The sequence below is a fragment of the Arthroderma uncinatum genome, assembly GCF_011692745.1.
Source record: "Arthroderma uncinatum strain CBS 119779 chromosome Unknown scaffold2, whole genome shotgun sequence".
Classification (NCBI taxonomy): Eukaryota; Fungi; Ascomycota; class Eurotiomycetes; order Onygenales; family Arthrodermataceae; genus Arthroderma; species Arthroderma uncinatum.
Genome location: NW_022983864.1, coordinates 3,867,598 through 3,882,412, shown reverse-complemented (window position 1 = coordinate 3,882,412; position 14,815 = coordinate 3,867,598). Strand labels below are relative to the sequence as shown.

General features: G+C 46.7%; 3 protein-coding genes across 3 annotated transcripts; all 3 read left to right on the top strand.

Moving 5' to 3' along the window:
* Positions 1-3,092: 3,092 nt before the first annotated feature.
* GIQ15_03150 (uncharacterized protein) lies at positions 3,093-5,845 on the top strand (the record flags this gene model as incomplete). Its single annotated transcript, XM_033550567.1, has 5 exons — positions 3,093-3,573; positions 3,628-4,190; positions 4,390-4,501; positions 4,558-5,610; positions 5,679-5,845. The coding sequence occupies 5 exons, from the start codon at positions 3,093-3,095 to the stop codon at positions 5,843-5,845; spliced, it is 2,376 nt and encodes a 791-aa protein (XP_033407728.1).
* Positions 5,846-7,081: 1,236 nt separating this feature from the next.
* Positions 7,082-7,981, top strand: GIQ15_03149 (uncharacterized protein; the record flags this gene model as incomplete). The annotated part of the gene is made up of 1 exon (XM_033550566.1): positions 7,082-7,981. One exon carries the CDS (start codon positions 7,082-7,084, stop codon positions 7,979-7,981), a length of 900 nt encoding a protein of 299 aa, XP_033407727.1.
* A 5,311-nt stretch (positions 7,982-13,292) lies between these two features.
* On the top strand, positions 13,293-14,715 carry GIQ15_03148 (uncharacterized protein; the record flags this gene model as incomplete). The annotated part of the gene is made up of 2 exons (XM_033550565.1): positions 13,293-13,380; positions 13,439-14,715. The coding sequence occupies 2 exons, from the start codon at positions 13,293-13,295 to the stop codon at positions 14,713-14,715; spliced, it is 1,365 nt and encodes a 454-aa protein (XP_033407726.1).
* Between the last annotated feature and the right edge of the window lie 100 nt (positions 14,716-14,815).

The following is a 14,815-nucleotide window of genomic DNA, read 5'->3' as shown; positions in this document are numbered from 1 at the left end:
CCCCTGCCGACCCGCGAGAGATATAATGACGATCACGAATACCGCAGAGCGTGCGATCAGTGGAATAAATTTGTTACTCTTGGTTCTAAAATCGACGGCTCTGACAATCGCACTGACTATATATTAGTCGGACATTCTTTACGTGCAATAGCATCAAAATGGATGATGAAATGAGCGATAACGGGCCCCCTTAATACCAACCCTGAATTTGCCTTGCATCATCCTGATCTCAATGTGAACAATATATTTGTGGATGACGATTGCAGAATTACGTGCATTATTGATTGGGCATTCTGCTCATCCGTCCCTCTATCAGCTCTTCTCATGGCGCCTGGTCTTCCGCAATCCCGAGACGAACTGGAGGCCCCTTTGGTTGCTGCGTTTGAAGACGGACTAAGCAAGTCGATATCTGCGGGAGGTACAATACCTGCCGAACCGCGAGCCTTTCCAAGTCACAGATTCTTTTGGTTATTCTATCGGCTAGTGAGTTTTGATTCTTCGGGGGGCTACTACCACTTTGAAGAGATCTGGCGATTAAGCAACCAAAATAACCTGGACTTCTCGGCATTTTTTTGGTCACAACAGCTATCCAATTGCTACGTACAAAAGCATGAGGAAATAAAACAAGACGATAAACCTTTAGACCGTGTAATGCGGCGTGAGGCAGCCTACTTTCAGAGAGACATGGTTGGTCTAGCAGTATCAAGGAAATTGACACTAGTTTCCGAATGGACATCTCGTTACCACAAAGTTGACAATAGAGGTATACGACGCAATGGGAGTATATTTGTCGCTGATGACAGACTTTGGAAATGGATTCTGAGGTCGCTAGAGCAGGTGGCGGGTCTAGAGTAGAGTGGAGCTTTTCGTGTTATATCTGTTCTCGAATGTATTCGGCATTGATGGTTTCGGTTTGCTCGGTGGTGTCATCTCTGACCTAACATTGCTGTTAACTCCATATTTATCTAAGCGTCGAGATAAACATATATACTACGTGTAGTTGAGTACTAGACGTCTCATTATCAATAGTACCAGTTCGCCACTCGCACTCTGTTGTTAAATCAGCTAAGTTGCATATTGACACATAAGTAATCATACCGCCCTGGCGACGAAAATATACTGCATCCCCTGCTGGATAATATGCCTTTTTCCCAATCGAGTATTTAATTAAAAATTCTTTAACTAATAGATTTTTATATAAATTAGTATAGTTAACTATTGGCTGGGATTCCTGACTCAGCTACACTATATATGATACACTAATTTCATCTGTTTCACCAGATGAGGGATAGAGAGAGAGAGGGAGTATATATTGCCTAAACGGTCAAAGGCCGATCCGCTTACTTATGTAACCAACTCCTTAAAAAATACTTTATTGAGACGGCTTTGAACTCTCCGTTGCTGTTGAACTTCTCGATCTCCGTCTGATAATATGTGAAAATCTTCTTCAAACAAAGAACTGGCTGATCACGATGCACAGTGAGTCTCAGATATATATTGCATCTGAGTTTCTAGAACTGCAGAATTGCTGGTACAGAAGGGCGATCCCTTTCACTATTGAACATCAATGCAGGCTGGCGGAACGGCGCATTCTCTCTCCAATAGCAGCTGCAAGCCACTCCTCCATTTGGAAGCTGACACGTTTGGTACGACTAGGCCTCTAGCGACCCCCGTCAACGCGTTAAATGAGTCACCGAGACTCTTAGGGAACTCATATATGAACGACCTTGAAGACTGCAGTCAGATCAACGACATCTGCGTGGGGTCATGGAAGCGACTCGCGCCTGTGTCCGTCTCCATTTTATTAGCAAGGTATATATCCGGCCCTTCCGTGTTGCCTGCTATATCCTGCAACGGCCAACTTCAACATGGTCTTGCATTGTGGTATTATCCTTGAAAATTACGAATATCTCCAGCAGAGACCTTGCTATCGGAGATATGGGCTGGGGATTTCAGGGAGCGAAAAAAAATCCACTCATTCTAGAAGGAGTGAGATATCAGAAAGCTATTCTTCCTAGCAGCCAATTGGTCGACGGCTAGTTAACTAGTCTGGTCTTGTTTTTGTTTATTTTCGCTTCACACAGGCAAATTTCTGCCATCTTCTTGCAACTTCACGAAAGAGGAATACTGCAACCATGGACTATCCAGAAGATACTCGTGATGAAACCTCGACTAACCATGAGCACGGGCAGCGCTTACAGAATATATCTACGCCTTGTGCGGAGAACTCGAATTTACTGAGGGGTCCTTGGCATTTGCAAGGATGACGCTCCTTCAACTACGATCAGATCGCTTAGTATTCGGTATCGGTAAAGAGAAGCTCGTCTTATAGAGGAGCATTGTTATGCACTCTACCTATTTTCGAACTCAATTTTCAATGACAATTGACCAGGAGTATATTGGTATACTTCGGGAACCCTAACACGATGGGTTGACGTGTATAGCATCTCCCGGCCTAGTCAGGCAGTTGCTATATGTTATCGAGAAAAGAGCGCGAGAAATCTACCTAACCACGGATTTCCTTTCTCCGAGGGAACGATGACGCAGCCGCCAGAATCAGTTTTCCCGCGTGATACCCAAAACGAGTACTTTGCTAGGCCTTAGCCTTCGATATTTGGAAGTGGGAGTTGTATGTTCGCGAATTGTCGGATCTACAGCTAGTAACCCTGACGACTTCCCACTCGAGGATGAACGGTTTTCCGTGTGTGTCTTCTCGTGAGTACGCATTGAGTAAGCCTCCAGCGAGGGCGACGACAGTGGCTGCAAGGCCGCTTACTGCCCTCCGAGCCCATGCCCAATCCCCTTAGGTCGCGCTGATGCATGCTTATGTACTCCGGATTAGCGCAATAATTGGACGATGGCCATGTCATCAGCGGTCGCAACTTCGCTGGAGAAAATATATCTATGGTTAAAATAATCCAAGAGGAATGAGGTCTTCCTCTCGAAGACACCTCGCAAGCCTGTGTAAACGGCACCAGGCCTTGTGTCTCATCAGGGGTATATATCTCAGCGTGGCCAATCTCTTGCCAATCGACCTTATCTCTTTCCCCTCACGCATACCTAGGTCGTGACGGAGCTTGCCTGCTTCGTAAATGGACTATTTCTTTGATCTTGATGCATCGCATCACTCATGGGGTTCTACAGACCGCAACGAGCATATTGAGCAGAATGTCGACGACGATATTCTAACTAGCACTCCCGGCCTGGTGGAATTTGGTGGAACTACTCCACAGCTTACCAACGATAGAGAACTCACTGGGCTGTACCACGACGTAGACACGCAAAACGAGCCTACCAATGACCCTTTTGCCGACCTGGAGGGACATATCAACCCATGCCCTACCTTCTTTAGCGAGGCGCTGTCGGTAACCGAAGGAAATTATCGTCCCGATGGCACACCCTCTCTAACCAGTGGTTCAACCGGGGGAACCGGCACGGACATGCTGCCGTGGCCATCTCACGCACACGATGCGACTGATCTCAGAGTCTCAACTGACGGACACGAGTCAATGGGCGACACTTCGTGTCTACATGGCGATGTGTTGACCTCCCTGACAATGAAAAGTGGTATGGGTACCTTGATTGTTAATATTTAGAAACAACAACTAATATAGTCTGTTGCCATAGTAGAATCTCGCACTACGGATCGTACCGTGGATGTAGAAGTTATCCGTTTATTCACACGGGAACGCAGCGATTTTCGGCCAGACGAACCATGGGCCTGCGTAATGCCTACATTGACCGATCCACGGTTTACACGGCAAGGTGACGATATAGCAACTGATGCTCCTATACCGCCTGGCACCAATCAAATACCTCCAGGGAGTGGCATTTCGCCTGCCCCAGATACGCCACAGCCTACACAGCAGAATGACGGTAGAGCAATTAACCTACCAGGCCCTTCTAGTGATGTTCCTATATCGCCTGACACTCATCGAATGCCTTCCAGTAGTGGCCCCTCGCCTGCCCTGGTTGCTCCAGGGCCAATACAACACAGTGGAGGTAGAGCATTTGGGCTATTTGGTCGCTCTGGTAACACCCCTATACCACATGGGACCCATCGAATGCCTCCCAGGAGCGGCCATTTGCCTGTTCCGATTGCTCGACGGCCTACAAAACCTAGTGAAGGTATAGCAATTGGCTTATCGGGCTCTTATGGTAACGTTTCTATGCCATTTGGCCCACAAGACGTAAGTCCAGAGGGCAATGATAATAGAGGAATACATGGTCGCCATAGCGTCGGCGATGAGGTCCACCCTGAGCCAGAAGATGCTCAGACACGCGAACATGGGGTCCCACGGAGGCAGCGTTGCTGGAGGTGTAAAACTTATAAGAAAAAGGTAGGCAAGTTCCAGCTGATATCTAGTCTGCGGTGGCTAACACTTATAGTGCACCGGCGGCCCGATATGCGAACAATGCAAAGAAGTGAAAAGCTCTAGGTTTTTCCATCTGCCGTGCTCTACCCCTCGGTTATCGGAGTTATTGAAGATCATCTTTCCGGGTATGTATAACTATGCCTTTGTACTTATACCCATAAATGCTAACTATCTTTTACAGGAAAGCTTATAAACTGGATTGAACGAAGAAAGAGGAATCGAGCCGAGGAAGCCCAAGCAGGAGAACAAGAACAAGGGGCTAACGGAGAAGGAGAAGCCGGTGATGGGCAGCAGCTAGAGAACTGTCTCATCCAGCTAAAAGCGGGAACTGGACCATCTTTCACCCTCCAGGCTGTACGGGTTAAATCTAAACCTGCATATCCTCACATGCTGCAGCGCTCAGGAGAACTACAACAATACCCATCTGCCCACACCCCTCAAACCTCCGCGATATACCTACGGGATGGCCCTGAGGAGTTAACGGCAAAGTGGAACGAGTGGCTCGACATTGTCACAACCAAGGATCTTAGACAGTCGTGCAAGCAAGCATTTTGCCGTGCTGATGACTGGGTTTTGGAGGCCCTGGACATTGTGTGTGATTTCTGCGTTGCGGTTTCTGCAGGTGCTGTGTCACGTACGCCCGCTGCTACGATGATGAAAGATCAAGAAAACAAGTCCAATATGATGCTTAATTGCTCAGTAAAGCTATTTTTCGCGATATATTTGATGTGTACCCCGCTGGAGGTGAACGGCGAAGGGCTTGACAAGGACGAACGGCACGAGATTTCGAAGCAGTTCAGATCGGTTGCACAAAAGATTGTGGAGCGACTTATCCGCCACATATCCGAGCAGCTACATGATCTGATATGCGCGAGAAACGATACTTTTGTCGGACATGTCATGAGCACGCTGCTCTTCTTGAGTCTTTCCAACCACCTCAACCAGTTCATACGCTTCTGTCTCAGCGATGCCACCGCCAACGACCTTTCCGCGAGAGCGGAGATAGATGATATGAATAAAGATGTTTACTATGTTAGCGAGTTGGTATACGCTACGTTTGGGACGGCCATTAAAGATATGATCAGAATGAGAGCAGATGCTCAGCAGCAGCCGAACCGCCGTCAGTCGAACCAGCAGCAGTCAACTGCCGGCCAGGTAGACGCTTGGAGAATGGGACTTCAGCAAGATACCTCGAAGCTGATATGTGGGTTGTCAGATCTTATAGAGGGCGTCAGTAAGTACCATGCACGATCGTGTCAGGATCCATTCAACGTGTCTCTTGCTGACTCTTTTTGTTTTCAGTCAAAAAAAGCTATGGAAAGGAGCTTTGCCTGGCCACATCGTTTTACGATATCAGCAACGAAAACTTCAGTCCCAACGCCTCGAGGGCCATATTTAACGTCTTGGTCCCGCTTGCTGATAGAGGCCTAAATCCTTTATGTAAGAGGAACGAGAGCATTCGTTTCTGAGCCGAGGGAGTAACCTCTTGCACTGCCAGTTTCTTCATCTTCCTTTTTTAACTCTTATCAAGACTTAGAGTAGGGAGCGTTAATGGTTTGGGCGTACTGAAGGGGGAAAACTATACAATCCGCCATCACTTATACCCAAGGGTTAGTGACTTATAGGGGCGCCACTGTCGGTTTGGTTCATGACTTTAGTGACTTTATGCTTTTCCTTTGTCCTTGCCAGTTTGTTTCTGCGTTGGCTTTTGCGTATTTTCTATGAAAAACCCAATAATATCTCCTGCTTAACGAGCGTTGCATCCAGGGCGTCGTAGTACTGTATGTACCCCGTAGATCAGGCTGCTGACGACAGGGCCGTGTCCACCATTCTAAATATATTCCGCCCAATACCCTTTCAGGCTCGCGTTGAAGCATGGATGGAGGGGTCCCTGGCCGTTTCACCGTTTCAGCCGTCGGATGAGCCTGCATGCATGATATGTTCTCCGTAGTTACTTTCGTGGCTGAGAGATGTTTGGCGTCGTGTCGTGTGCTGGAGATCAACATGCGACTTTCAGCCAACCATAGTCAGATCTCGGACGGTGCCATCGCGTCCTCTTCCCGCAGTGTTTCTTCCATATCATCGCAGTGTTTCTTCCATGTCATCGCAGAGTCGCATCTCCGTCTTCCTTCGCTGATGTAACCTAGCTTAGGTCAGCATGTTTATATAAACGCGCCAAGTAATAAGTGGGGCCCGCCGATACAGCCGTGGTACAATAGTGGTACGAGCGGTAACGATAGTGGACGGGCCAGGCACGGACCAGGAACCAATCAGGGCGCCCCTTGCAAGACAGCGGATACGCATCTGATACGCCCCGATACGCTCAGGTACTGCTTACATAAGAGTACCGTGACCCATCCTTCTGCCCTGTCTCACTTTTTCCTCTTTCGGCCTTTTTCATCCCCCTGACCTTTTTTCTTCGACTTGCGCGAAGAGAACGACGAAGTTCGTTGCTTTTAGTTACATCGAAGCCCGCAGTTCCTTGGACTCTCTCCAAGCCGTCACTCGTTCATCTGACTCGACTCTCGCTTACGGGCGTCTTTCTTCTACTTTAATACTAATACTTCGTCTCTCTCTTTCTTGAACTCGCTTCCGCTGCCGCTAGTCGCCCTCATCGACCGCCGGGGAAGGACTTCTACGCCGTTTTGCGCGGAACGAGCGGATTGCTCTACCATCAGGATATAAGGCTACTCAGGCACGACACAATGCGGTGGTCATCACGGTTCTCCTTCGTCCTTCTCTGCGTTGCTCTCCTGGCCGTCGTTGTCATCGGCCAGCAGCCGATCCCCAACCGTCACCATGGCCGCCATCGTCGCCAGATACTAAGCGGAGATACTCCTCTCACGGACAGCAATAACAAACTGCCTACGCCCACAGACCCGTCAAAGTCGGGCAACAACAGCGGGGACAAGAACACGACGCCACCATCTACGCCGCCTACTTCTTCTCCCACCGATGAGCCGACCACCAGCGACCACACCACATCGGACAAGGTAACCACGCCTCCAACCTCTGACAAGCCGACCTCTACTCCGCCAACCTCGCCGCCGGACACTCCCACAACTCCTCCAACGAGTGATCCAACCCCGACGGACACTCCCACGAGGCCAACCGATAAGACATCAAACAGCCCAACTCCCACGAACAACCAGCCAACAAACCAGCCTTCTCAAAAGCCCAAAACCACCCCGAAGCCGACTGCTACTCCCACGACCATCATCATCATCCAGACATACACCAACAGTGATGGAGCCGTCACCCAGTCGACTATATCGTCTGTCTCTACCCCACCGGCACCCGAACCCACCGTTGGCAGTGGTGGTAACGGCGGCAACGGCAGTGGCATGAGCCCTCAAACCCGCAACACCATCATCGGTGTCGTCGTCGGTGTTGGCGGTGCCATCATCCTCGGCGGTCTAGCCATCGTCTTCTTCAGACTACGACGCAAGAGAAATGCTCGTGCTGACAACGATGACGATGATCTGATCCAGACCGGTGCCGCCGTGGGCTCTCAGACTCATGAAGCTCCTGGAAACAGCCCGTTCAAGTCGACTCTCGACCAGTATCATAAGCCAGGACCAGTCAACCCGGCCTCCAATTTCTAGACTGATCCGTCTTGATGATGCGATGTGTTACGTGGATCTTGCGGCGGTCACTTGCACGATTTATCAACACTCACAACGCTCATGCGGGTACCCTTTTTTTTTCCCTTACGAGTTATCTCCTAGCTGTATTTTTGATGTTTATTACTGGCGTGCGGGATCTGGACCTGGACCTGGAATCATTACAATTTTTTTTTCATATTTAAACACACATTCCCTTTTATGACTATGTTATATGCCATTTGCGCATCCCCGATCATTTTTTATCTGATCAAGCCCTGCAGCTTCTCCATCGCATCCCATACATTGCATTCCTCCCCATGCCCAATTCGAAAGTGCAAAAAATGGGTGGTTTAATAATCCTATTCCACTCTCATTTTACAAATCAATTATTCAACCCACAAGCACACTTCTGCTACATCCCATTACTGCCCTTACAAAAAGCTTTTTTTGTTATTGCCTCTTACACACTCCTTTCGGGCAAACGGTTATTTTCCCCCTCCGCTTTTAAAGCATATTGATTGCACTGCTTCTGCTGTTCCAGTCATATCCCTTCAACGCAAGCAAGCGATACAGCATCATTCTCAAGGCTTTCTGAACAACTCCCACATTTAGTATTCTTGATTTGTTGTGCGTTAGACTTTTCTGTCCTGTTTGTTGCTTTGCTCTTGGTTGATGTCGAGTTGTATTTTACAATCTTGAAATATCGTAACATGGCTAGAAATTTGATTAGACATGACATACGTGTAACTTCATGGCCTCGATATAATGTATAGATTCTACCTCTCTGCGTGGCTCACTTAATATTCGTGGGTTGCCAAAGTAGACAAGATATCTCTGGCTGAAAACCGTCCAGACTGATTAATATCATGGCTCACGATCGCTAGGACGTACCGGGCAAACAGGTAAATCAAAGAAGCTGTGAACCTCCTTGAGTACATTGTTAACATGGAGAAAATATATCTGGCTAAATATTATCTAGACTCGTCAGCGTCATAGTAAGCCTATGAGATAAATAGAAAAATCTAAATCAGCAATATAACTACTCGAGTATGTTATTGAAGCGAAAGAATCAATACTAAGTATAATATAGATTGACTTATATCATAGCACCGTAGCTCTATCAATTTTAAGTACATAGCTACCTAACAGTGTGTCCTTGGAGTTTCGTTCTCCAGTGTTGTTTTATACTAGGTATTCTGACCAAATCTCGAGAGTGAGCAATGTATATATGCGCAGACTTACCAAATGAAATCTTCTCTCATGGGCGGGCAGTAGATGTGGTTTCCTCCCTCTGGCCATTGTTAGAAGGCTGAATTGATTCCATGCAATTAAGCTCCTCATCGATCTTGTCGTAATTCCGGAACAACAGCCAGAACCATGGGGCACTAACCAACATCGTCGCTGCTATACCCGTATATAGGTATAATATCTTTGGGTCTACCGCAAGGGGTGAGATGGCGATTCCAAGAGCAGATCCAATGCCTGCAGTTACCTGACGCAACGCTTGCACTAAACTGCGCATGTCCTGGGGTGCCTTAGAGTAGCTATACTCTGATAAAGTTGCAAACCCCAGAATCTCCCCACCTGCCAGCAGGAAATATACGGGTGTTTGTGCCCAGACGCTGATGTCGTTGGGTATACTACCGTTCTTCGAATCAGGGCATGCAAGAGGGTGGTCATAACATGGTCCCCTCGAGTATATCAACTTTTGCAATCCTGCGGAGAATGCCATCGAGGTGCTCATCAGCATAAATGCTGTGGTCATTCTAGCAATGGGCCCAAATGAAAATCCATGCTTTTGAAGTGTAGGATAGAGAAGCTTTTGGATGACCGGGCCTAGAATAATGCAAGCAATAGCATTGAGCGCCTGAACCGTGTCATTTGGGATCCCACCTAGCCGCATCTGACCAGCTTGAGAAACCAAATTGTTTGTGATTTGGCTGGTACACAGATAGAACGGTACAAAGCAGGCCCTGGCTAAAAATGTGAGCAAGTGACGAACAATATAGGGCTTGCGAACTGACGTACATAACTTTACAGGCCATCAGGCCCTTTTTCATCTCCAAAACAAATCGCTCGTCCCATGGAACCTCTCTCCCATGCCTCTGTGCTTGGTATTCTGGGTTTGCTGCATCTAATCGAAAGCCCCCTCGGACTGAACATGCAATGACCTTTGCTGCCCATGGTAGAACATTCCCCTGTGGTGCTAGCTTGACTTTTCGACATCAATATAATATTTAGGTAGAGACTAGATTCTAACAACCTACCGAATTTTTTCTGCCAAAACAGCATCAAAGGGATCAAAATCCAAACCGAACACAATGGCAAGAGGTAAGCGGCCCAGAAGCCAACAGTTTTCTCCAAATATGTTGAAGCAATCAGAGACATGCCTGCAATATTGGTGAACCTTATAATCATATTAGCCAAGTACAACGTTCTGTAATCTAGGGCTTTACTCACCAGTAGAAAACATTATATATATATTGAAGAGTCAACGTTCGATCTGTCACAAATCTTTTACCCTTTTTATTGACTATCAGCCGTGGAGCCGAGACTGCATACTGCTCGCCTGTAGTAGGAGATGATTAGTTTGATAAGCTCCAAAAGGTTGATTTGAATTACCTATAAACGGAGAGACAGTGGCCCTGACGCCGCCTGTTCCAAGTCCCAGGAATACCATAGAAATGGCCAACCCAATGATTTTGATAGAATCTTTTGTCACATATGGAAGTGAGGTAACGAAGAGCGCTAAACACCCACAAACATTAAGGCTATCAATGAGTTAGTTTCATACTAAATTATAAGATGAAAGAGGAACCCACGAAAAACTGATGCATGATGTTTTGTAACGTCCTAGCCATGCATCTGAGAGAATAGCAAATGGCAGAGGGGACAAAAATGAGAAGAAAGCGAAGGCATTGGATATATTTGTAGCGGTTGCTTGACCAAGCCCTAGAGCGCCGGGAACTGCAATGCTGTCCCGACCATTTTGTATATAATTCTCTACGGGAGATTAGTATCTAGTTGGTATCGCGGCTAAATAACTTAGTACTTACGCCATGGAGTTGTTATAGCATAGAATGTAAACCGTTCTGCTGCACCAGCTAAGAGAGCTACCCAAACAACACTCGGCACGGAGTCAACAACATGTTGAAGGTTCTTAACTTCATCTTCAGTTGCTTCACGTTTTTCGTATTGCGTTGACTGAGTACCCATAGTCTTAAAACTTAAATATAAACAATTTGTGTCCGTTATATAAATGGTTAAAGCTATTATAGATTGTAGAATAAAAAAAAATGGGGGACGCCTAGGTAATATATTTGTCACGATATAAGCATTGCATACTAAGGTTACTTTTTATAAGTATACTAGGACTATTAGATGAATTCCTGTTAGATGAACTCTTAATCAGATAAATCCTTAACGAGCCAGAATCTAGGCTATTGTCGGCCGATACATATATATCTACATGAATAGATATATATCATATGAGCTGACTGGCTTCTTTGTAGGTATTGGTAAGTACTAGTATTAGAGCTATATATAGAGGTTCCTGTTTAATGATCCCTAGATGCAAAGTTGTAGCTAGATGCATTTAACAGGGGAGCCATGAAAGCCCACGTAGCCAAACCTCCAAGATCTACTAGTGGGGGTGACCAACAGCTAGCAAACATGGCTATAGCGATCGCCAGGATTGCCAACGGTTCCTTTATTACTAGCTTTAAACTCCTGCTTATCATCATGGAACCGAGCACCATCACAGGGGCAATTGCTGGATGGAGCTCACCCCAAGCACCAGGGAAGAAACGGATAAGGAGGAGATTCTCCGAGGCCCAACCCATCTATGCAGAGACAGTTGCCATTGTAGATAAAGTCATGGCTGCGAGTGGAATAGAAAGCCCTTCAATATAAAGTCCCTTTCCATTCGCATTCATCTTGCCACTACCCTGTCATAGCGGTCAAAACCATAGTCAAAGAATACAAGCACATAAGTGGCTAGATAAACGCCTCGAACATCGAGCGTATAAGTTGAAGTAGTGTGCCGTTTGCCCGAATCTCTCCCGATGACTGTTCCAATCCACCTTGGAAACTTCCAAGTTCAGAAGCTCCTCGCGTGACACTCTCAACTGTTAACTCTGTGGCCAATCATCTCTAATGCTTGAAGCTGGGTAAATGCAAAGTAATAGAACGGGTAGAGCGGCCCATGGGTTACGTATGACACCTGGGGGTTCATCATGCAGTAATGGGTAAAGGATTTATTGCGTATTTGGTCTTTTACTACACTGGGTTACTAGAGTAGGGACCTCATCCGCTGGCTGCATTTGGAATATCCGTGCCTGGTGCAGATGTCTCCGCCAAAAGGACTTACTAATGGCTCCCTTGTCGTTGGACTTTTATGCTCGTGTGACGCTTTAACTAACCTCCCTGGTCGTGTTATGGCCAATCGTTCTCAAAATTTAAAGTTGGCTAAAAGTCAACCAGCTAGGCGGGTCGCTTAAAATTAAGCGGACGGGTGCGGGAAACAACCCCACAAATCATATACGTACGACATGGCCGGGGTTTAACTTAGTGAAACATTCTCAGGATGAAAATGATTTACTCTGGGTTTCTGGGGGGTTTAAACCATGCGATATGTCACGTAAACGGCATCTACTATATGTGGACTCTTGGATATGTATTCACCACAAGGTTGTTACGACAAGGTGCATATCGACGTTACATTTTATATGTAGCCAACATGCTAGTTAGGTGCTTGCCAACATATACTTACGTATACCATGTTCTGCCTGTTTCCCCTCGAGTAGTAATGCTAGGTCTACATGCAGCAAGGCCAGTCCCTGTTCAATGACCGCTAAAAAATGCATAGATTTTTTGGGTACTTGGCGAAAGTGACGAAGGCATCTGATAAGGGAGTCGTGGCAAGACCCTCTTTCCATATCTCACAACCCCGTATCCACGCCGGAAAGGCGTGATCGCAGAAGATGACAAGTATACCGATAGCTGACGGCTCTACTGTGATTCGTTTGGACCTCGAGACGATTGTCTAGGTAGGCAACCCCCCTTTAGATAGGGAGCCTATATATGGGGACAGAGTGATACGTCGCTCGTCAAAGTTGCCAGCAGCAATTTCTCAGACTCTAGCCATACAATTTCTTTCTATCACATAAGAACATCACATTTCAGGGACACCTCAATTGAACAATCTTACCTCAAACATATCATTCTCAGTTGATTCCCAGTGGAATTTATATTGAGATTCAACGTCTGACAATTTATTTGCCATCCACGGTACTCATTGCGATCATCAACAATGAAACTAGAAAATATGGAAAAGAATAATTTTGGGGATAAAGCTTTGGCGGCTGAAACTTTCTTGGTTAAAATTCCCGGCAGTAAAGGTAGCTCATTTACTCCCACGAAGCCTCCTAATTAAACTAATTTTGATTCTTTGGGCAGCCCTGGCAAAAGTTTCATGTCGTTGGAGGCTTTCCACGCCAACGACGGGTGCGGATGCGGATGCGCCTCAATATTTTCAGTCACTTGATCTGCTGATGGAAATCGTTCCTATCTCGTGTATCAATGAGCCATGTGAGGACAGGAAAAACGGAGGCCTTATTCCATATGCCACTGGCACCACCCTTGAGACACTTGTCCGTGCGTGCTGCACGATTCAAGCGTCAGTCAATCAAGTCAAAGCGGCAGCAAAGGTGATACTTGTTCCCCGCAACGGGTACCTATGTAGGAGTGATATTCTCGAACTGAGAATGCGGCATTCTCAATTTGTCGGCTCAGTCATTCGGTTCCCAGGTTCCAATGGGTATTTTTCGCCGATCACAGACCAAGCTGAAGGGAATCTTCTTGTTCTATTGTCTTCTTCTCCTGGAGCTTTGATTGTGAAGCCGTCTCCAGCATCAGATTACGAAACACTAGATTTGATCGAGGGAGAGCTGAGAGTTCGCCTGTCTTTCGATTGGGTGCTTCCTACTGAACCGGCAGTACGCAAATTAGCCTTGGTAGGAGGGCGCCCTCAGTTCAACGAGAAGAACAAATCGTTTGGTCACGAAGGAACATTTGAAGCAGCCCTGGGCCTGGGTATATCGATAACTGTCGTCGATCGACCGGGGCATTGGCTCGAAGGGAAAAAGTATTCTTATCTAAGAGATGACTTTATACCTGTTGATGTGATTAACGATGCAAATCTACCGTCAAGGATTGCTGAAGTATTGAAAGAAAGGAAGATTGATGGAATTGTTACGTTTTCAGATGAATTCGTGATCGCGACTGCGAAAGCTGCGGGAATATTGGGTCTTCGAACCGAGCCTATACAAGCAATCGTGCATGCCCACCACAAGTATGAGATGCGCAAATTACTGGACTCCAATACCCAAACGCTGCGACTGGATAATGCGGCGCAACTGGATGACCCTTCCGTGGCCCAAAGGGTTAGAGATATGCAATTTCCTTTAGTTGTTAAACCGTGTCGGGATGGCGCCTCCCGCGGCGTCAAGAAAGTTGGCAACTATTCGAGTATGTGCCAGGCAGTACAGCAGCTAGAAGAATGCGGCTTTTCGAAGTACGGGATTCTCCTCGAGACGTATATTAATGGCCCAGAGGTAGATGCCAACTTTGTTCTTTGGGATGGGGAGGTCCTTTCTTCGAAATATCAGATGATTTCCCATGCCAGGCGGATGCAAATGATGCGACAATTGCAGATAATTTCGCTGAAACTATGATAGTACTACCAAGTCAACTGGATCCGGCAGAAATACAGCTTATTAAGTCGTCCCTACACCAGAACCTTCTCCAATTGGGATTCCGCTCTGGTGTTTACCA